The 23,621-nt window shown below is 49.7% G+C and overlaps 1 protein-coding gene across 8 annotated transcripts in view; it reads right to left on the bottom strand.

Moving 5' to 3' along the window:
- Positions 1–1,902: 1,902 nt before the first annotated feature.
- The window catches only part of ADCYAP1R1 (ADCYAP receptor type I), a 53,350-nt gene continuing 31,631 nt past the window's right edge, over positions 1,903–23,621 (bottom strand). For 3 of the 8 annotated variants that reach the window (XM_037509852.2, XM_037509863.2, XM_037509858.2), the window contains 7 exons: positions 23,288–23,357; positions 19,276–19,367; positions 16,436–16,519; positions 12,134–12,217; positions 8,815–8,944; positions 7,377–7,418; positions 1,903–6,143 (listed from right to left, as the gene is read on the bottom strand). In XM_037509852.2, coding sequence (XP_037365749.1) covers positions 5,955–6,143; positions 7,377–7,418; positions 8,815–8,944; positions 12,134–12,217; positions 16,436–16,519; positions 19,276–19,367; positions 23,288–23,357 — 691 coding nt within the window. In that variant the 3' untranslated portion in view covers positions 1,903–5,954. The remainder of the gene's footprint in view (positions 6,144–7,376; positions 7,419–8,814; positions 8,945–12,133; positions 12,218–16,435; positions 16,520–19,275; positions 19,368–23,287; positions 23,358–23,621) is intronic. The other 5 variants (XM_037509870.2, XM_037509884.2, XM_037509878.2 and 2 more) reach the window with 5 other exon arrangements.

Genomic DNA, 23,621 nt, shown 5'->3' with positions numbered 1-23,621 from the left:
AAATAGGCATCTAAGGGCTGATACCCTCTTGGATCTTTTTGCTTCCTGTCCTAAGACTGGGAAGAAAAGTCAAATTCCTGTTGCTGATGTCCTGTGCTCTCATCTGCCTCATTGTGCGGTCCCCAAGCAAGAGTTGCTTGTGTATAGCTCCAGACCAGCAACAGCACCTATAAATTTTTTGAGGAAAGCAAGTTATCAGATCCTACCTCAGGCCTACCAGATCAGAACTTGCAGATCTGGGTCCTTCAATATGTGTTTTAACAAAACTCTGGGTGCTGCTGATGCACCCTCATGCTTGAGAACCACTGGCACCCAAGCGGCATTACAGTGCCAGCAGAAAAGAGCCTCGTCAGCACTGATCAGGGTCAAAGGCATTCCTTGAAGACACTTGGGAGAAAAGAGGACTGGGCTAGTTGACAAACTTAGGGGAATGGATAGAGAAATCAGGATTTAATAAGTACTCATGTGCACTAAGTAATTTGATAATCTTTACAGATGCCAAGAAATCCCAGTCTAGTGTGGAATTCAAGCCTCTCAATTTATTTATGTTTGCTTCTTGAATGTGACCTCTCTATGTCTAAAACTTGTGGTCATACCAGTGAGAATATTTTTCAAAACTCCGGGGGTGGAGGGGTCTTCAGTGGGAGTAGTTAGCAATCTGATGCCCAGGGAGATTCAGTTTCACCCTTGGAGGGTAAGTTTGATTTTGGAAGCAACTCAAGGTATCTGCTAAATGGGCCACATGATGCACTCTAGTGATCTCCTTGAGGATTGAAAGGAGGGGATACCATGAGAGGAGAGGGGAGCCTTAAGAGGCAGCACCAGACAGCCTCCCAGTGGGGGAGCATGCCCACCAGACACCTGGGTGCTTCTGGCAAGTGGCCTTTCTGATTGGGATTCACCTTTAGGTTGACTCCATTCTGTCAGAGTGGCCGACCCAGGCACCAAGGAAGCTGGCTTAGTGGTTGCTGTGGCAGGCATTTATTAAACCAGGAATTTTTAATAATGTTGCTAAGTTTAGAAAATTTCCAGCCTTAAGAGCATGACCTCCTACGGAAAAAATATAGAAAAGTCAAATTTCCAGTCTCCCTCGCCGGTAGCACACAGACAATCCAACAAACTCGTGAGACCGTGAGCCAGAAGTGAGCACTGGAGGAAAATGCGGCTGTGGAAGCTGATCTGCTGGTGAGGCTGTGCAGTGCAGCTGGGGTCACTGCGGGGTCAGGTCCCTGGCAAGGAAGGGAGGTCACTGGATCGGCGGCAGCAGTGTCAGCAGGTTTGTCGTCAGGTCCAAGGCATGCCACACGCTTATCTGGTTTCTTCAGCTTTATGAGAATTCTACGGGCTGCCAATATTTTCTTTGTAAACTTTTTCTAATTTATAAGCCACAACTATCTTCTGTTGCTAGCAACCAACGAGGGGCACTGGAGGCCGTGGCAATCAATAGAGCCTCCAGGGAACAGGGGTTTCCTGCATTTGTTTATCTGGTCTGGCCAGGGCTGATGCCCTGAATATCCTTACACATTAGGGGAGGGGACTCTGGACAACTGTGGTGACCTGGAATAAATTGCTCACTGCAGGCAAGCTCTGGGGATGTCTGGCAGCCACGCCTAAAAAACAATAGGAAGGCCAAGGTGCATCGGAGTCGGTGGGGTGGCCGCTTTCATTTTAAGGAATACAGAATATCCAAGTGACCTTGACTCCACTCAACATGCATGATCCCTGCAGGTTCTTGCGTCAGGGCTTTACTTTTCCAATTCCATTCTGAGCACACTCAGGCTTGTGCTGGTCTCTCTCCCTTGGACTCCCCCTTGTAGACTAGGTCACAGTCTGCAGTCGGTCCACTCAAGGTGAACAGATGTTAAAGGAGAGCCCTCCTATTCCACCTCCTCCCTGCCCCCCCCTTCTTCCAAGTTACAGCCACAAGGAAAAATGATAAGACATTTATTGAGTCATCTATAGCAGTCTGACATCTTGAAAATCCCGGACAAGGTTGTGAGCACAGCATTAATGACAGCAGCGGTAGCAGTGAGGTGTGTGGGTTTTATCTTTATCATGGGAGATGACATCCAGGAGAAGCCACTCCCACAAGTGAGTCTGAAGCCATGTCTGGGATGCCAGGAGCTGCCCCACTCCAGTCCTCACAGGGGCAAAGCTACAGACGACGAACACAGGACAAGACACACGTGATCAAGCACAGACACATCCCAGGACTTCAAGTTCAGGGGAAAGGAAATGTTCCGGATCTTTGTGGATTCCCATGGGGGTAGCATGGAGATGCTGACATCACCCACACGAAGTCTTCCACCCTAGCCCCAAGGGCAAAATGAATCCCTTGACAGAACCTGGAATCTTGTGTCCATCAGAGCCCGCACCTCCCCCCAGGCTTCCCTGCCCTCAGTGCTGGTGGTTTTACAAGTGGAGCAAAGGATAACCCAGGAGGGCTCACAGCAGCACATACACAGCACGGGGTCCCTTGCCTGGGCATCACCCCTGTGATGCCCACACCTGTGAAGCCTTCAGTTTCACGCACAAGGGTACCTCACTGCAGCCTCATCCCTGGTCTATGGGACAGACTGCCCATCACATCCCCCCATTTCTCAGACGGCGGAAGCACAGACCCAGAAATCAGACATAGAATCAGACGCAGAATCTCACCAATGTGGATGGTGAGGCCTGGGCCAGAACTCAGGTCTTCCCACACTACACAGACTCCATTGCTTCTCCTGCAGTCCAGAGTCCCAATTGTCTGCGGCCAGAGTCCTCTCCTGGGCAAGACTGAAGTTTTCTGTACAGTTTTATTGAGGGTCTTAGCCCAGCTCACATGCAGGGCTGGGCACACACCTGCTCATTTCTTCATTCAGGTTGAAAATAATACTGGATCCCAACATGGTTCAGGCATCCTACTAAGCCCTGTGTCATCAGCCCAACGGGAAAGCTTGATCTGCAGATCTCCAAGTTTCCACCCAGCTCTAGCTTTGGAGTCTCCCCAAAGATATATGAAGAAGGGGTGAAGGCCAAAGAGCAGGTCAGTGGCAAAGGTGGAAGGCTCAAGGTCCTCCATTCCATATGGAATGCTTGTGAGTAGCCGAGGGCACACGTGGAATTACAAAGACAGCCTCCTCTAGCTTTCCTTCTGGGGGTCAACTTGGTGGGTCAGTGCCTTTGGTGGCGGATGATGAACGTGGGTGCATCGAGTCTTGGGTCCAGCTGCAGCTCCCTTGCCCTATTCCCCCAGGGAAGGAGCAGGGTTGGGGAAGGGTGGAAGCTGGAGAAGGAATCCCGGCAGGCTCCTGCATGTGTCAAGTAGGCTGGTGGGGCTGTGCACTGAGACAGAGCACGTGACCCGACCTCAGGCAAGGTGGGGAGTCAGGAAGCCTGCAGCGCTGGGGCCACCAGAGCCACCGAGCTCTAACCTGCCATTCTACAGATCTGAAAACCAAGCTTCAGAGAGGGCTTTTACGGCACCTCATGTGAGCCCCCTGCTGCCTGTGACCCTGAAGGCCAGCTGCCTGGCCTCTTGGGATACTCAAAAGACATCTGCTTCCAAGACTGGCAAGGTGTTCAGAGAGAAAACAAAACTAGCAGAACCAGGAACCACTATGAAGACACGGGCCCAGGGCTCAGGAGGCATCCTGGCGCACGAAGCTGAGGCTTAATTTTGTTTTTGCAGTTTTGTAATGTGAGTAAAAAGTCAGTTTCTTCTTCCTCAGTGAGGCAAAATTGCTGGTGAGGGTGGGGAGAAATGGAGTCCATACTTAGGGACCTGACGGTGGCCACTGCCCATCCATTTCTGGCCCCCTGCCTGGCCAGGGACCCAGCTGAGTCTGCCCACCATGCCCAAGGCACCTAACCATTGCCCATGGCCCCATTCTTTCCTCTGGCCCACCAGCATCCACTGTGGCATCCAAATGGAAGAGACAGAAGTTTCATTTCTAAGAAAGGGACCATACAGCATACCCCTTCCATCTCTACAAACACAAACACACACACGTCAACATTAGATGACACACATGACAATTGGACCTGCCCTTTTAGTTTTGAACTGGTGAACTGTTGGAGAACAGAGCCTAGAGAAGATGTAGAAGTGACTCATCCCACCAGTGAGGAAACTGAGGTCCACAGCAGGGAGCACTGTGTCCTCAGTCTCAGCAGTCTGAACCCTACGGGAGCAGTTTCTATGTCTGACCCCCAGGGGTCGGTGGATACCAGGTTGGGTAAGACACAGGGCTCCCAGGGCAGGGAGAGGATAATCACAGGGTCAGGGGCAGGAGGGAGTGTCACTGCACATCCATGGTAAGCCAGAGTGGCCCCACATGCCAGGGAAAGGAAGGAACAACTTTTGGCTTTGCCAAAGACCCAGGGCCAGCGATGGACAAGGACACATTGCTCAGTCCTAAACCAAGCAACTGTAGCCTTCTTCAGTCATTTCAAAGACCTCTCCAGAAACATTTCCAGATTTGGGATCCTGCAAACCCATACTCTTTATAAAATCAAGCTAAGAAACCTTCCCTCTTCACCCAAACTGCCCAGGTATTCTAGATGATCATCACAAAACAAAACTGCGCACACACACTCGAATGGGAACAATACCGAGAGTCAACATGGAATGAAGCAGCCCCATGCTCAGGCACTCTAGCACTTTCCTCCAGCTTCCCCCAAACTGGCTCTGCCCATTTGGAATCCTGAAGTTGTGATCATCGTGTAAGGTGTGGCTGGGGAACCAGGAAAGGTGTTCTGGAGCAGTGGCTTCCCTTTTGACACCCCAGCATCTGTGGTGATTCAACGTCAAGGGTACACAGAGGGAAATCTTGGCAGAGTCTGAGATTTCAATTGCAGAGTCTAGGTCAGAGGAGCTGGCGATGGGGTTCCTCATCCATGAGGTTGGGGGAGGTGGCCCTGACCTTGGGCACTTGGAGATGTGAGGTGCTTCAGCATTCACTAATATCACAGGAAGGCAGATGGTTCATCCTAGTCATGGCTTTGACTCAGGGGGAGCTGGGGAGGCAGAAGGCTTAGGGGCTCTATGTGGTAAGGGGTTGGCAAGCAGTTCCCCAAGGCATGTGTCTCTCACCTTCGGCAGCTGATGCCTGGGGGTAGGGGTTAGAAGGGAGGCTACCGGATGACCCCAGCCCAACTTGAACAGGAATAAAATAGGGAGATGGTGAAGATCTTCTTCCATGGGTGCCCCCAAACTCCTTCCATCTCTTCTCAAATCACATCCACATTTCTGGCTCTTAGCAATTTTTCTTGGGCCAAATGAAAAGCATGAGACTCTTCCCTGACCCTCAGCCCCACATCCAAACTGAAGTCTGACTGGAAGAGTCCTGGAGCTGTCCCACTGCCTCATATTCAGGAACTGGGCACCCAGACACCAAGATGTTAGGTGAGCATGAGGGAGCCTTGAGTGTAGCCTGCAGTGGAGGACACTCTGGTTCACCCAAGTGGACCTCCGGCAGGTGTCAGGGACTGGGCCCAGGGACTGGGAAGGGGCCTAGGATGGCAAACAGACTCATTCATTCCAGACAGAGCCATACACTGAGGGGGGCTGTCAGGCAGGCCACACCCCAGCACCCTCAAAGCAAGGTCTTTAGTCTCAGCTCCCAAGGCCTCACACATGTGTTCAGGTGGTCACCAAGGCTGGTGAGACAGGGTGAGGTGGAGCTGGGGAGCTGCCAGAGGAGGCCAGGGAATAGGGATGGGGAAAAGTTTCCAAATTTGAGGAATATTTACACGTCTGGGGTCAGGGCCCCATGGCCCATGGTGGGTGGGTAACAGCGCCAAAATGGGAAAGAGAAATACCCGCCTGCTTCCTGCATCCTCCTCCCCCCTCAGGGAGCCCAGCTTCCAGCCCAGGGCCTGCCCGAGGGGAGAGAAGAGCACAGCATGCGTGGGCTGGCACCCGCCTGGCACAGCCCCAGCCTGTGTACAGAGGAGAGGAAAGGGGAGGGCGCTCAGGTGGCCAGATTGTCAGCCGGGAGGCCGGACATGCGGATCTGGGAGCTGCTCTTGCTCAGGATGGAGAGCTGGGTGCCTCCATTCACCCCACTGCTGGCCAGGGACGGGTGTCGGTGCTTGAAGTCCACAGCGAAGTAGCGGTTCACCTTCCAGCTCCGCCACTTACGCTTGATCTCCGCCTGTACCTGCAGGAGCGACAAGGGCCGTCCCGTCAGCGGGAACATCCTCTGTGACCTCATCCACCCGCCTGCCCGGCAGAGGCCTGTCCCAGGCTGGCACTGCCACCCAGGAGTGTTCCACCCACCCCACATCCATTCCCAAACTGCAGCCCTTCCCTAAGTCACTGTCTGAGCAAGGCCCTCTTATGGCTTTCTGGGGTCTTTGGGTCTTAGCCGCTGGCTCTTAGTGTTCCATCATGCCCAAGGCATGATGGAGACTAGCTTATCAGGTCTTGCAAATAATCTTTTAAAAGCAGATCCTTCGGGTAGATGGACACTTTCTCAGCTGACCATAAACAGCTCCACATTAGAACAACCTAAAAAGCTTCAAAAAATTCAAGCACCCAGACCACATCCTCAAACAATCACATCAATATCTCTAGGCCGCAGCATCCATGTTTTAAGATTTTCTGGGCAATTCCAACATGCAGTCAGCGTTGAGACCCACTAAATAGTGCACCCCTCTGGACGAACATACCTCTATGCTCTTAGCATGAGTGTGAGAGGCAGGCCATGTTTCAGCCTCCACACACACCCTCAGCCACGCACCTTCATACAGTGCGCAAACTGCACAGCCAGGCTGGCACCCGCAACCGTCCACCTGTTCTAGCTCCACCAACACTGCAGACTCTTGGCAAGCTCTGGACTACTATTTCTTGGCTCTCCCAGCCACTCCCTGCAAGACCCTCTCTACCCAGTCTGATCCTTCTGTGGACTCACTGGGTCCAAGTTTCTTACTCTTCACATGTGAAAAAGGAGCGGAACCTGCTGAGGTCATGAGGTCATGCAGCTAAGACTCAGGCACTGATTCACCAACTCTTGCCCCTTCTCCAGGCCCATCCCATCCACCTGGTCCTCTCCCTGTCCTAGGGACCATGCCCTGTGCCTTGCTTGTCCTCATTTTCAATTATTTTCTAAGGTGAGTGCCTCAAAGGCAGATCTGCATTCCACAGCTGAGGTCTTTCCTGGAGGGGTTCTGCTCCGGTGGCCAGGGCTGAGCAGCACAGCAGGCAAAGTTCCAGCACAGGGTGAAGTCCATCAGGAGACCCCAACACTGCTGCCATCCCCTCATCTAGATGCTGGAAGCCTGGGACTGCCCTCCACTGAAGAGGAAGCCCTGTGTAGCAGCAGGCTGTGCCCCCACCTAATTGCTGGCAACCCCTTTTCCGCTGCTAAGAAGCCAGAGGGACAGGGTCTTACCTCCCCATTCAGAAAGCAGTAGAGAACAGCCACCACAAAGCCCTGGGGAAAAAGAGAAAAATAACCTGAGAAAGCTGGCCAAGGATCTATGCATGGTGTACGGGAAGTAAGGGGAAGAGTGACCCAGGAAGCAGAAAAATACAATGACCTGGATGGGGCAGGTGCACCTGCCCAGGAGCCTAGGGCAAGGTGGGACAAGTCCTGCTCATCAGCACCACCATATCCAGCCAGCCAGGTGGCTAGTGGAAGAGTCCCCTCTCCCTCTGACAACCCTGGCGTGGATCTCGCCTTCCCTTGGCTGAATCTTTATATTCCAAAGGCCACTCTATACCACTTTCTACAAGAAACCTTCCCTGGATGCTCCAGAATGTTCTCTGGGTTCCCCAGCCACCTAGAGGTGCTCTGAGGGTAGCATCTAGGACAGGGCTGATCTGTGTCTTTATTCCCATCACCCTTCACTCCACTCTCTCATAGAGCTGGGGGCACCTCTCCACCGCCCCCTCAGGATCCCCTCCCAGTGTGTGGGGCCCAGGGAGACAGACGCTCTGTACCCAGCAGATGCAAAACATTGAGTAAGCGCTTGGCACAGAGTAGGCATTCAGCTGTTCCACATATATTCTTTGAATTTAGAAATCTTATTCTGATGCAAGAAACCTGGGCTATGACTCCCAAGTTGAGACTTTATCTATGAAACTCTCACCAGGTTAAGGTCCCAAACAGGTAAAACAACCTTGCTTTGAAATGGGGGATTAAGTCTGATACACTGTTATTTTCTGACCATCAAGATCAAATCTTGTTTAAACAGGTGGGTGAGGGGAGATCCTCTGTCCCTGGAACACTCAAGGGACCCCCATCCTCACTGATCAGCCTCTACTCCCATCTGCCCATTTACCGGCCACGCATCTTCACAATGATTCCCTACCTCCTGCTCTTGTTTGCAACCCCATGTACACTCCTGCAAAATCAGGGTCACCCATACACCCACTCTCTCACTTCCTGAAGCATTATTTTTGTTTGCTCATCCACCTGTCTGGCTTATTGAGCTATTCGTGGCCAGGTTCTGTGCCAGCGCTCCAGCGTTTGTGGGGTGCATGGCCCAGCCAGCACACTAGAAATCAGGAGATGGCCAGAGAAGTCTCTTGAGGGCACTTGGCCCATCCCAGGCTGATGGTGAGGGAGGGATGGACTCTCCCAAGGGAGGCCCAGCTCAGGACTCCCAGACGCAGCCATAGGCAGACATAGTGTGTCTTCTCCCAGGAGCCCCAGGGTAGCCCGCAGAAGGGGTTTTTCCCAGCTCCTTGTCTTCTACAATTCTTATTTCAGAAACTAAAACAGAAGTTTCTAGTCTAGGTTAAAGAAGTTTCCAGAACCATCAGCAGGTTCGAGCCCAGGCCCCTGGGCCCCAGTGGGTTTTACCCTCTGCACATGCCACACGTACCTGGAAGGAGCCCAGCCCCAGTTCAAACACGAGTCTCTCTCTCTTGCTGACGTTCTCCGGGGAGAAGGCGAATACCGTGTAGTGGATTCCAAATAGCGGGATGAGCAGCAGAGTGGACCGAGCTAGCCGTCTGTCAAGAGAACAAGACATCTGTTTCGGGAGCTTGCCAGGGCTTGGGGTCAGAGCCAAGGGCAGAGAACTGTCCCAGCTCCCGCAGAGCTAGGGGCACATCTCCACAGACCCCCTCAGGATTCCCTCCCAGTGCATGGGGTCTAGGAAAGACAGTAGCAACAGGGCCCAGCTTCCAAAACTCCCAGGGACGTGCTGGAGGGACACGCCCCAGGCTGCAGGGCACCACGCCTGTAGGTCAGTCTTATCCTGCAGAACCATGTATGTGTGTGTGTGTGTGAGGGAGAGAGAGAGAGAGATGTATGCAGATGCTTTGCGAGACATGCTAAGCCCTTGCAAAAGTGAAGTCAAAGCAAATACAAGGATGGAATTCAGAGGATGCGAGGGGCAAGACGGTCCTCAAATGGCACACAGCTCTGACGAAGCTTATGTGCCTTCGGAAAGGAGCCCCCACAGGGCCACAGACAGTGGGCTTTTCTGAGTTTGGGCTAGCCAGGGGCACTTGGAGAGTGATGGGGAGGGAGGCGCTGGTAACAGGGAGGCAGGATGGGGAACACTGTGGGTGTCCCATAGACAGTGAGACTGGGGAGGGACCCTAGGAGGACTTTCTGACTCTGGGCATAGGGGATCACCAACTGGGCAGAAGCAAACTGTCACCAAGAAACACTCAAAGGGAGACGCCATCTGCTAAAGAAGTGGGGTGCACAGACAGACACCATGCCTCCTGAGGCCAGCCCTTTTGGGTCCTCAGTGCCTGCAACTGGCTCCTTGGTGCAGTGGGCTGGGCTCTGTTCTGTGGAGGCCCACTCTGAGGGGTGCATCCAGATGGTTTCCCCACCTCCGTCTACCCCAGTGCACTGGCTCTGGATCTCTGCAGAGTCAGTCCTGGCCCACAGGTACTTCTGTCCCTTCAGCCCAGGGGGGACAGCACGGGGGAGGTCCAGCCTGTGGCCATTTGATTTGGGGCCATTACCCCATAGGCCACTCCCATCCTATCCTTTCTGGAAGAGAATGTTCTGTTGAATGTGAGAGCTCCGGATTTCAGGAAAAGCTGAATCAACAGATTCTGAGTGAGGCCTTTTGTTTCCTTCTTAGTTTTACTGAAAGAGAAGGAAGGGGGTGGGGAGGAAGGAAAGAAAGAAAGAAAGAGAAAGAGAAGAAAGAGAAAGCAGGAAAGGAGGCACAGAGAAGGGACAGGGGGACCTTTGGGTGGAACAAGATTTGCTCTGAGAGGAAAAAATCTCCTCAAAGGGGGTGCCCACCCATTCTCCCTGCTCACAGGCAGCACATTCTGCAGGACCCAGGGCTCATGCCCTCTCCAAGGCAGGATGCCAACCTGGAGTGGTCCAGCCTCTTGCCCTTCCTCTCAGCTGCTGTCCTCCCCCAGACTGCAGCTCCTTGAAAGCAGAATAGCAATCACTTATTCCTCCGCCTTCAGTAGCCCATACATGCCAAGCACAAGGCCCACACCAGGGAAGTCCTGTCCATGATGGATGAACAGGCCTGGCCTGAAAGCCTTTGAGCTGAGCAGGACCTGGAACAGATCTGCTCGTCTCTGAGATCCTGGCACCTGAAGGCAGCAGGGAGTGGTGGCTAAAGAATAAAGTCCCCCAATGAGGAGAAAAGTGGTCTGGAAATGTGGGTATCTGGGCATCTCAGAGGTTCCTCTGTGGCCCTTACTGGATTCTCTAAAGGAGCAGGGTAACAGCCTCTGCTGGTCTCCCTCCTGGTTTCCTCACCCACTAACAGGCCCATTTCCAAGGACATGACCAGGTGATTTTATTAAAGAGTACCCTGAAAACCAGAAGGCCGAGCCTCTCCAGCCATGGCGGCGGCGCCACAGGCTCAACAGCTGAGAAACAGCACCTTTCAGGCCTAGTCTCACGCCCTTCCTTGCTCCCCTGCGGTTGTGGCAAACAGCAGGGGCATCCCAGAGTGAAGCCCCAGGGTAACACCTCCCTCCCCCACAGCCTGCAGCAATCCCAAAACTGTCAGAGACATTTGCCAGGGGCCCAGGCACCTCAGAAATTCCTTTGGCAGATGGGGCAGTGGGGACAGAAGAGGTAGCTCAGGATTCTGGGATCCCTGTCCTTGAGAGCTGAGCAGAGCCTTGGAAGAGGGTATATGGCAGAAGGAACCTCTGGCTCCAATTAGGTCAGAAAAACAGTGACACTGGGTCTTGGTCTGTCTTCCTGCCCAAGGTAGCTCCAATGGGTAAAAGAGTCTTTATTTTTATTTTTTCTTTAAGATATATTTTATTAATACAAGAGCTGGGGTACAGGCCAGAAGCTCAGAGGGTGAGAGGATTCACCAGAGACAAAGCAGGGAGCAGGATAGGCAGATGGACCAAAAGCACTGCTGAGGGGAGCAGCAGGCAAAACAGGAGAGGTCTGCCGTGCCATGTGGGTAGCTCCCTGGCTGGCCAGGAATTGAACCCATGCTGCAGAGGCTGCAGACAGCTTCACAGCACTGTGCTCAACCTTCTGCACCACTGGGGAGCCCTAGAAGAGTCTTTAAAAATACCAAGAGCTGCCAACAGTTAGAGCTACCCAAATGGTAGTGTGCTCCCCCACTCAGGGGAGGTCCAAACTGAGGTTGCTGCTGCTACAGCAGTCACAGACACCACAAAGCCTGGTGCTAGCACTCTGTGGGTTCAAATCCTCGCCCTGCCAAGTGAGCAAGTCACTTCCCCTCTCTGTGTTCTCTCACCTGTAAGATGAGGATAACAGAGGACCCACCTCATGGGGTCATGGGGATAAAGTCACTCTGCACATGAAGTATGAGTGGAGTTTCCCATCTCATACAGGGGAGTGGTCTCCATGAACTCGAGCTCTAAGACTCTTAGAAGTAATTTAGCAGTCGCAAAGACGGAAGCTCAAAGAAACGGGGGATTTGGGGAAGACTATCCCGCCGTCAGAGGCACCAGCAGCGGGTAGGTTTCAGAGCTGCCTCCTTGGCACAGGCAGGCCCCAATGCTCCACCATGAGAGCAACTCCATTCCTGCAACCACCCCTGCCGTCCCATGGCTGCAAAGAACTCACAAGACACACAGTCATCATGCAACAGCTGGGGAAGGGGACAGGCTTGGAACAAGGCGTAGCCTGACGAGACGCAAGCTTCGGGCGCGGCAGCAGCATGCGTTGCCCTCCCCTCCGGGACACCCGGCCACAGTCACGCCACGCACACTTACAGAGTAATGGTGGACAGTTCTGACATCTTGCAAGAGTGCTGCTGAGCCCGCTGTGGCTTGCAGTAGCATTTCTGCACGCAGCTGCTGGGTGTGACAAGATCAGCAGTTCTGTCAGCTGGGGGCATCGGGCAATGAAGAAACTGTGGTGGGACTTAGAGCAACATGGTTCACAGGGAGGAAGGACCAAGGATGTAGAAGACAGGGCCGGGGCAGTGACTGATGTGGAGGAGACTAAGGAAGCCAAGGGTCAAGACGTGGTCAGCTCTGGACACAGACGCACGTCGGGACACGCACAGGTGTGTGCAGACACACAGGCACACACGAGCACTCACATTGGCACCAACAGGTGCAGGGTTCAGAGGGAGGTGCATGTTCAAAAAGTGGGGCCCGGGCTGGGTCTCATGCAGGGCACCAGAAGCTGTCCCTAGAGTTAGCTCCATGATCAGAGCAGAGTCTTGTCAGAGGTTGCCCAGCTGGACAGCTCAAAGCTCACATTGCAGACCTGGCACCGCCAAGCCAGGGCAGACCAGGCCAGCTCTGGGCTTGGTGAAGACTAACTCGGGTGTCCACTGGTCCCCCCGGAACTCTCTCTCTCCTGCCCATACCTCCCCTCTCTGAGGCCCCAGCATCTCAGTGTCAGGACTGACAGGAGGAGCAAGTCAGGATGGAGCGAACAGACTATTGACACGTGTAGACCTGCAGTTATTTAAATGAAAACTGAATCAAATTGAAAATGCACTGCCTCAGCTGCCCTGGGGCAAGGGCTTAGCAGCCGCGCGTGAGTGAGTAGTAGTTCACACGTCAACACAGATCAGGGCATTTCCATTGGTGCTGAGAGTTCAACTGCACAGCGCCAGGCTAGATTTCTTGATATGAGTTCAAGGAGCAGGCACTGAAGGCTGAGAGGGGCACCTTTTGGGCACAACTTGCAGAAACACGTCACTGAAGGTGCAACCACAGGTTGGCCAGGGCTGCAAGCCTAGCTGCTTCTAGAGGGTGACGCTCAGAGCCGCCACCACTGAGGGTGGCAGGTCTGGGACTGCACTTCCATCTCCTGGGCAACTTCACGCACCAGCTTTTGCTCAGGTTGGCACAGTTGTGGACATTTCCTTTCCTACTCAGACAAATGCATAAGTGATAGATCAGAAGCCAGGTCATCTCACAGATTGCCAGGGAGGTGCCTGCTTCAGTGACCCCCCTCAGGCACCTCAGGGGCTGAGCTCCTGGTATCTGTGGGTGAACTGAGCAATTTGAGTGTGGATAGGATGCCAATGAGGACAACAGGTAGGTACCAAGAGACCAACTCTTCGGCTCTCACGCGTGTTCTTTGTGATTCCAGCTCTTCAAGGTTAAGTCTCAAGACTTAACGTCCTTGACATGGGATCACATGTCATTTTGCTGAGGCAAGAATCTGAATCACACACTTCAAAGAGTGGGCAAGAAAAAGCCCACTCAGCGCCTCCGCCTCAGCCAGGCTTGTGGTTCTCATTTAATAAACTGCATCTTTCACTTCATACCACACTGTGAGGCGGGTGCTACTCACCCACTTTACAGGTAAGGGATGTGAGATGTTAGGAGGCTCTGCTACCCAGACTGGGCCTCCAGACCAGCAGCATCAGCACTGATTGAGGGCATCTTAAGAATGCAACCCCAGACCTGCTGGCTCTGTTTCACATACATGCAAAGATGGATACACAGAATTGTCTTTTTTTTTCTTGATAACAAAAAGCTTAGTCAGGTATTCCAGAATGGAAGCCATCCACTCATGCTATTAACTTTACCCAGATCAAAAGGTTGACCCCTCTCATCTGCAGCCAGTGGCCTGATCCCTGGGCTGGGGTGAACCATAGAAACCAGGGTCTGGGGACGCAGGGGCCCAGACTCCAGATGTCATCTCCTACAAGTCAGGCATAAACTCTCCTCCTGAATTCGTAAGCTTCTGCTGTTCTCCTGAGACATCTCTTCCTCGAATCCCAAACTGTGGTAGGGAGTAAAATGTGCCATGTGAAAGGAAAATCACCGTTTGGAAAGGCTTCTCCTGCACTGTGCTCGCTGTGCCTTTCCTGGGACCTTCCAAAGCGCCCACCTTCCCTCCCTCCCCAATATCCCTTGTCTCCAGCTGAAGATGTCTAAAGTGGTGCCTGAAGCCATTTTCTTAGTTACTCAGTCATACTGGGTTTCTGCCGCGTGTACAGGAAGTGTCCACATTATTATTAAACTTTTTGTTTTGTTCCTCTTGTCAATCCATCTGATGTTTATTTGATAATCTGTCAGCCTAAGAGAACCCAGATGGGTATGGAAAGAATTTCCTCTGTCCCTACATTGTCCTTGCCCTTCATGGACCCTGGACATTCTCCAGTAAACACAGATTCCTCTGATTTCTTCCAAGTCATCTTAAGGCCATTTAGTGTCAAGTTAACTGGGAAATCCAACCACTGATAAAGATGTGTGGCTCTGATATGAGGGTGAGGGGCAGGGCAAAGGAGGAGCTAGGGACAAAGATAAGGATCCCTTCTTCCCAACAACCCCCTCCCAGAAAACTTCAAGGACCTGGGCAAAAGGAACCATGAAAAGAAACACAGGAAGGTGGTGGAAATGTCAGAATTGGGCATGAGAAAGATGTCAGAATTTTGAAAAGTCACTGCAACTAGCAAAGAATGGGAAATTTAATCAAGAGGATGACCTAAACCCAGGTGACTGCTGAGCTCCATTCTGATTTGGATCTATAGGAGGGGAAGAAACGGAGATACGGATTTTGGGTGGGGACTCTTGCTGAGCAGCAGTGTTAGCCTGAGTGAGAAGGCCAGAGGTCCCCAAGCAGGTGCCAGGCCCACAGCCACATCTGGAAGTTGGAAAGCCCTGGCTCCCAGGCCTGGAGCTGCCAAGACTTGCTGTGTGTCTGCAGGAAGGTCAAAGCCATTTCCAGGTCTCTGTATTCCCATCTATCACCCAGGGATGCAGCATGTGCTTCTTCAGCTTCTGCTTTGGCCCCAGGCCAAATCCCATAAAAGCTTTCATGCCTTGTGTGTGCAGGACTGCCTGGGCTGCAGTCCCAGGAAATACAAGAGACCCAGCAGGGGGGCCCAGCACCCCTGTCTATGTCACCCTGTACTCCTGGTGATTAGCACAGGGTTGGACACTTGGCAGGCCCAGGGAACATCATGGTCTGAATGTTCTCTACAGAGACTAAGCCTCTACTGATCTTATACACCCCTTGATCTTGTACTGACCTTGTACCCCATATTGTACACCCAGCCCAGTCCTCAGGGATGCTCTTTCCTCCACACTGGTACCCCAGCCAGAAGCCCATCTCATCCTGGAGTCTCCCTGCCCACTTCTTCCTCATCCCCCACCACTGAGAATGACTCAGCTTTGGGGTGTTAGAGTTGGAGGCAGGGGCTGCCTAGCCTGAGGAGTCAGGCCACCCGAAGTCAGTGATTTGCTGGTTGAACTTATGAGGTACCTCTTTCCTTCTCTGGATCTTAGTTTCTTCATCTGCAAAAAGGGGGTAACCACTCTCTCTGTTGCAAGTTGTTGTGAGGGTGGGTACTCCTAGAGAGGAGAGAGAACACTTTGGAAATGGAAGATGGAGTCCCTTTGGCTGTGGGCTGAGCTCCTGAACTAGAAGCTTCCAGGCTGCATGTCTGCTTAGCCATGGAAGAGCCTATCTTTGGAGGTCAGTGTCATCCTCTGACACTGGTGACATCACAGCTGTGCTAGGCAACCTACACCATCTCAGCATCTACTCCCTTCTCCTTCCTTTATCCTGGGGGGCCATGGAGATCTGCTCTGTGGGGTACCTGAGGAGGATAAAGATGGGGTTGCCCTGCACCACCTCAGAACCCAGAGGCATCTTTCAGTGTGGATTGTGCAGGTAGGGTGACAGCTGGGAATGAAGCCAGTTCTATACAGAGCCAGCCGGTGATGCCACAGCAATCCATGCCAGCCCTCCAATCTCACCCAACCCTTTCTGAGTCAGTCATCTTCTCCCAGGGGTAATCTCTAGTCCCCAGAAAAAGACAGGCTAACCCGGATCCCTGCCCCAGACCAAGTCAACCCTGAGCACACGCCAAGCCCTGACCCAGACCCACATGCCGTGCCTGGACACTGCCCAAGTCCTGACTCAGTCACTGATTCTACCAGGAACATCAGGTGAGACAGTGTGGGTGGCTCAGTGCCACTGTCCACTGTCCCCCTGTAGGAGTCCCAGCCCCAATGGGTCCTCCTGAGGCTGGGTCGGGAGCGCCGTCTCCGTCTACGTAGGACAAACCCTTATCATCTGAGCAGCTGGAACCAACCTACAGGAAAGGGAGTGAATGCTGGTCTGAGGGCACAGGCAGGGGGTCCTCTCGGGCTTTCTTGGGGACTCCCAGGTTTAAATTTGTTCTGGAAACAGAGGAAAAAACCAGAAAGCTATTGTGGGCAGATCTGAAGGGGTCTGTCAGCCCAACACATAATTCTGGGGGCCCAAAGGAACTCGGGCACAACCCTGAAATCTCCCTCTTCCATGCCCGTCCTTTAAACCCTCTGCCCACCACCCAGCTCAGCTCCTCCCCGTCTCCCCTCTCCCACAGCAGACACCTCAAAGCACTCCAGGTGGGGAAGCTCTACACAAGAATGAAATCTTTTTTCCAGGAAGCCCTGTTTATATACTTGTGTGAAAGCATCTTCTCGCCTGTCACTCCTTTGAGGACAGGAATGATGGGAGTGAAGCTTGGGGCTGACTGCGCCGTAGTTATGGCTTCACTGCTTCCCACCAGATTCATTTCATCATCTCATTGCATTCCTATTTAACAGCTGGCTACCTATCCCACCAGATCCTCTGGGTATTTGTGAACACTGAATGGCCAAGGGCTGAGTTGCAAGTGGTTTTAAATTCCCTGCAGTTCTTAGCAGCACTGTCACTTTGATCACTGCTCACTTTGATCAACAGGGTCTCCGTGACCCTAGAAACACTCAATCATGTTGCTGACTTTTAGGATCAGGTTGGTCCCTTGTCCCATGTCAGTCCTCCCACCTGGCCGGCAGAGCACACCCATCCAAGTTTTAATCTTTGGGCTTGAAACTACAGAGGTTTGGTTTTCCCTAAAAAAGGCATTTCTTGAGATTGCAAGGGGATATTTTACACAAGAGAAGTAAACCAATTAGCGGTTCAATTAACTGTTGTTGAAAGGTCCTGGGTTTGTACTTAAATGTGTAAACCATGTGCCAATTGCAAATGTTCTTACTTCCACATTAGGAAGGTCTGAAGAGACTCAATAGCTCCCAGTCTATGGAAAACTTGAAACCCTCATGCGTTCCCTCGCCAGATCCTGGGGTTTCTTGCTGTCTGGGGCAGAATGTCTGAGCTGGCAAAGTGTGTCAGGAACGCGGTCAGGAACGTCTCCTTAATTAGGCTTTGCTGAGCCCCTGTGTGTCCCTGAATAGGCAGAGTGAGAAGCTGAGAAAGGGTCCCAGGGACCTCAGAATAAGAAAGGACCTTACCAGAAAGGGGCTGGGGGGAGGGCCAGAAGCTGCAGAGCTCAAAGGATAAATGGGGGCTAATCAGCTGCCCACAGGCTCAATGTCCAGAGAACCATTAGTGTGGGAGCAGCAGAGACCTGGCTTGTGGGTCTATGAGACCAAGGAAGGAATGATCTCTAGCACAGTTAGCTGCAGGGGGCTCAACCTCACTGCACCCCCTAAAAGTGCAGACCTTGGAGACTTTACGTCTTATGTGAATGAGCAATTTTTGACTATGTAACACATGCATTAGCATAGGTTGATTAAAACTTGCAAGAACATGAAAAAAAATAAGACAGTAAATGCATTGTAGAAGAAAACAAAACCAAAGGTTGGGAGAAGCCTTTCCAATGTAATCTAATCTCCTACATGCTGGCCAAGCCAGACCCTGTGCCCATTTCCCACCCCCAGATGGAATTCCACAAGGGGAGGTGGCCTGGGGAAGCCCCAAGAAGTCTGAGGGAAGGACTCGGATTGGTATTTGAGCAACTGCTTCCCCTCTTCACTTTAGAACAGCTGAATGAGGGGAACCCTTTTCTGGGAGCTCTCCTACTCATCCACTCAGCAGCCATAGAAGTTCTGAGCCCCAGGGTAGGGTCTCTGACGACAACACTACCAAGTCCCCAAAGGATGCCATAAAAATACCTCTGCTCCTTCTAAGCTGCTCTTTCCCCTAAAGACAGAGGAAGAAATACTTAACACATGTTCCTTCAACTTGCTTGGTTGGTTTCTATATTGCCCAAAGGTGGACCCCATAGACCACCCTTAGACTCTCTGTACCCACCTGGCCCATGCAGTCAACCACAGGAGACTGACCTTCCTCCCTGGCATCAGACATACCCCACACCCCACATACCCCGCTGGTCATGCTCTTGTTCAAGGGGAAAGAATGGGGAAGTAAAAGATGCTTAGTGTGATTCCAGAAAGGAATGAAGGCTGGAGAGGGACAGGACAGAGCAGTGGGGACAGGCTATTAGGGACATGACAGCAAAAGCACTGGTAGGAAAGCAAATGGCTGTGCAATTGGAGAACACCCAACACTAAGTGGTGTGAGGCTGCCTGAAGCCCCATCAACCCCAAATACATGAAGTGTTCTTCTATGAAAGAAGAGGGGGCTGCAGAAGGAGAACCAGAGGCAGCAGTACTGCTATACTGAGAGTGAAGGGCGAGCACCCCCTGCCAATAGCCAATCCTGCAAGAACGTCTATCTGACTGCCTGGTGGGGGGAGCACCCGCACATGCGGGGTTGGGTGGGGAGATGGCGGGCAGCAATGTCTTATCTTATCCACGAGCTTCCCACAGCATCAAATTCCCAAAGGAAACCCAACTCCTAAACAATCAAAACCCTAGGGAGTCTGGCGTTTTCCAAAACTCGATTTTCCCAGTATGATATGACATGGCATCTGCCAGTCTCCTCCTCTCTCTTTTCCCTTCCATGGAATCACCAGGCAGACAGAGTTCCTGGAGTGCTGAAGGATGGAAGGGCAGCTATATTTTAAAGGAACTTTGATCAGAAAGAAATCTTGCAAATGCCCATGCCAGGTTACCCTGCCTGCAAGCCCAGACCAGGTCCTGCTATGACCTGAATGCAGGGCCCCCTCGGCTATGGGGGTGACTGGCACCCATGCAGTGGTACTTACAAGTAAATGCTGGACTCGTTGCCGCCCATGTCTGGGGACTGAAGTTTCTGCACAAGGATGACAATGATGCCGATAAACAGCACAAAGTTAACCTGAAGAGTAAAGAAAAAGAAGATGGAAATAACTGGGCTTTCCATAACACAGACTGTTATTTCTCCAACAGGCCAACAGGACCTCCCCTATCCAGGCAGTATCCCATCTAGACATGTAATATAAGATGGCAGCATGAGGACACTCATTTATCTCCCCAGAATCCCACAAAATCATTGAAATGACCAAAGAAAAACAATTCCACAGGAGCACTGGGAAACAGAAATATTGCAAGTGAGCCAGAAAAGTTAGTAATTTCTGGAAGAGAAAGAGTAAATAGGATCAGGGTGATGGAAAAATAACAACCCGAAACGAATAGAGAAGAGGCCATTGCAGAGGTGAGAGCTGTCCTCTGGAGAAATTCCAAGTTCAGCAGCATCATATATGGGGAACTGGAGTGGACAACATAAGCCCTATTAATTAAAGGGCTGCCTGGGAATAGCAGTAGCAGCATTCGCCTTCAGATAAAGATCAAGGATAAAAGCTGTAAACACAGTGGGAAGCTGTGTGTACCCTGGGAAAGGGAGGGGTGCAAGTAAATAGAAAGAAGGTACAAAGAGAGAACTACTCAACATGTAATACTACTCAACATCTGGATGTGGATGTAGCTGAAACGACACTTTAAGAAAAGAATGGCGAGTCTAAAACAAACTTTCAGATCATAAAAATAAAATAATTAAGCTTTTAAATCAAAACCTAGGGAAAGAAGACCACAAATTTAACTTATACAAGAAGGAAATTATAATAAAGGTAAAAATTCCTCATAGGGAAACAAGAAAAAGAAGTAGATTTGAGCAATAAAGATAAATTTTACTTTAGTTTTTTGTTTTGCTTGTGTTCACAGGTCAAACTGGACGGTGAAGGACGCTCCAAGTAGGGCGGATTCTGTCAGTCTCGTTCTCTGCTGAACACCCAGTGTCTAATCAGTGCTGTAATTTTGCTCAGTAAATAGTCAAGCTAACTGCATGGATAGCTAATCTAAAAGGAGAAAATGCAACTAAAAATATGTTGGAATGGAAAAAGGACAACTGGTATATAGAATATTTTAAATGGTAGGAGGAAATTTATTCAATGGGAAAATAACAAGATCTAATCAAGAAGATGTAGAAAATCTGAGTATAGCAATGACTTCAGAAGAAATATAAATGTTAATTAAAAATTGTATTCTATATAAGACACCAGGCTGAGATTTTTACAAAGCTTCATAGGACCTTAAGGATGATCTAACTTATATAACTACTTATTTGTTTAGAACCAAATTTTTAAAAAGCTCCCAAATTAGGGCCTCCCCGGTGGCGCAGCGGTTGAGCGCTGGGTTGCGAAGCTGCCCGAGGCCTCCGCGGCACCGGTTCGATCCCCGGCTGCTCCCCGGCCACCGGAGGAGGGTCCCACATGGCGCACAGACCTCTCCTGCCGCCCGCTCCCCTCAGCAGTGTGCTTCGGTCCTTCTGCCTGCTCTGCTCCCCACTCTGGCTCTGGTGAATTCTCTCACCCTCCCGCGCTTCTGACTGTACCCAGTGCTTGTATAAATAAATAAATAAATAAAATAAATCTTTAAAAAAAAAAAAAAAAAAAAAAAAAAAGCTCCCAAATTACCTCTCAGGCTAATCAACCCTGCTACAAATATCAGAGAAGGCACAAAATGCACATGTGCACACACATACACATACACACACCCCTAAAACCATACAGCTTATGAAAACCAATATAAGACAATGAAAAAATATTAACAAAATAGAATTTAGCATAATTCAAAAGAATAAAGAGATAACCACCATAAATGTTTTATGCCAGGAATGCAAAAAAAAAAAAAGTGCTAATATTTGTTACATTAATTGAGCAAACCAATAAACAACCATTACCCTCTCGAACATTGGCCAAAAGTCCAGTAACAGAAATGTCAACAAAGACATGGGAAGTGAGCACTTTTGTATTCTGCTCCTGCAGAGCAATTTGCTACCCATGAAATGTTAGGTGTATGCTACCTTTGTCACAGAAATTTTACTCTTTGAGATTTATTTTAAAGACATACTGATGCGCGTGCAAAGGTGTGCACAAATACACTCATTGTAGTATCAGTCATAAAGAAGAAAACCTGGAATACTATTGAATTCATCACTAAGGGAAAAAAATCACTTCAATAAATGTCTCTAACACACATTTGATAAAAATCACCATCTCTTCCTGATTAACACACACACACACACACGTGAAACAAGCCAGGAATAGATATTTCCCAAATGCAGTGAAGGGCAACTGCCCCAAACTGTAGCAAATATCATCCTCAACAAAATCAAGGAATGCATGATGCACATATCAGAAAGGCAGAGTAGAAACAACTTTCATTTACAGATTATGTAATTATCTATGTATAAAATCCATGAGTACCAGTTGACAAGAGGTAAAAATAGGAGTTTAGAAAAATAACTGAGAAGAGAAAAAAATACACAAAAACTAATAGTTTCTCTACACACCAGTAGTAGCCCATTTCAAAACATAATAAAAAAATATTCCTAGACACAATAAAAGCACAAACTGGAAATTTCCTCAGACGCAAACGTAACAAGAATAAGAGAGACAACTAATAATGGTATAAAACAACTAAGACAAAGACTGAGTAATGGAGAATCAGGCCATGTTTTCAGGGAGGAAGACAAAATTTGAAGAAAATTCTCCTTTATCAAATCTTTCCTTTATAAAAAAAATCTTCTTTTTAAATTCAACACAATTCCTATAAAAATCTCAACCAGACTATGCTTTTTTTTTTTTTTAACAACTTGACAAAGGTATTCAAAAGTCCACCTGAAGAAGTTAATTGGCAAGAAAGTCTTGAGGAGAAAAAGAATAAATAAAGGAGAAGCGGGCATACGTGACATCAGATTTTGCTCAAGGCTGCAGCAACTGGAACACTGGAGATATTGGCCTGGGGAACAGCCAGAGGCACCAGACACACAGACCAGGAAGTCTGGAGCTGCTCAACAAGTAGAGGACACTGAATGTTTATGATAAAATAACATTCCCACAAAATGCCGAGAGGGTGTTCTATTCAATACAGTGATTTAAAGGGAGAAATGTCTATCCACTGAGGAAAAAAATTAAAATAAAATGATTAACTATGATTTCAAATCAAAGAAATAAAATTTCAGCTCTGTTAAAGATGTACATATAATAATCCAATCGACAAGAAATGTTTAAGACAATTACGAATTATTTTAAATCTTAGTTTGACATTATTTTAAATCTTGTTTGACAAAAACAAGATATAAGGCTCAGAATTTATGAAGAGAAAACCTGATAGTTTGACTATATAAAGTTACCCATTCTTGGAAACATTTACAATATATCCAACTGATGAAGTGTTATGCTTCTTCAGGAAATAAGAAAGGCAACAATTGGGCTAGAAAAATGAGCAAAAGAAATAAACAGGAAATAGCCAGAATAAAACCAAGTTATCAATAAATATTTGGAAAAAATGTTCTGCTACATTAGCAATATGGAGAGATGCACATGAAAACAATGAACTGCCACTATGTCCAGGAGATAGAACAGATATTGTAAGTACTGACAATGGTATAAGGTATCCTTTTTGACCCAGGAACTCTACTTCTAGGGAATTATTCTAAAGAAATATTCACACATACTCGAAATTTTGCAGAGAATTGTTCCAAGTGGCATCTTTTGTAATAAAAAAGTGGTCTAATATAAAAACAAACATAATAGCTAAATAACTTGTGTGTCCACACTGTGGAATATAATACAGTCATGAAAAAGGAAATCAGTTGATTGGTTTGTGTAGTGACTGCTTTATTTCCCTTCCTACTGTGCTTTTCTGCCCAGGCCCATCTTTTCCCATTGCCCTTTTCCCCCATGACACCATGTGATGGAGGCTGGAGGGGCCCACGGAGCAATCCAGGTCACTCACCATTATAGAACCAACCACAGGGCCTTTGATCACCCACCACAGAGCTGTGTTGTCATTCATATCCCAGCATCTAAAAGACAGTGAGAGAAAATAAAGAGATTATTCCTGGGGACCAACAGGAAAATGACCCTGGTTCCTTGGATGATGCTTTCTTCCCCTGCAATTTCTTGAGGAAAGGCTGGTATCAGAAGAGCTCTTAGATGAACTGCAGACTGGAGCCCAGCCCTGGATTTTCAAATGCCCTTCATCTGAGTCTTCCCTACCAAGGCAGGCATTGGAGCCCAAGAAGAGGATCACCAATGGGCAAAGGCCAAGTTCCCCATCAGAACTGAGG

This window comes from Talpa occidentalis, unplaced genomic scaffold (genome assembly GCF_014898055.3).
Source record: "Talpa occidentalis isolate TD23 unplaced genomic scaffold, MPIMG_talOcc4v2.1, whole genome shotgun sequence".
Classification (NCBI taxonomy): domain Eukaryota; kingdom Metazoa; phylum Chordata; class Mammalia; order Eulipotyphla; family Talpidae; genus Talpa; species Talpa occidentalis.
Note: the sequence above shows the minus strand (reverse complement) of the source record. Positions and strands in the feature narration are given on the sequence as shown.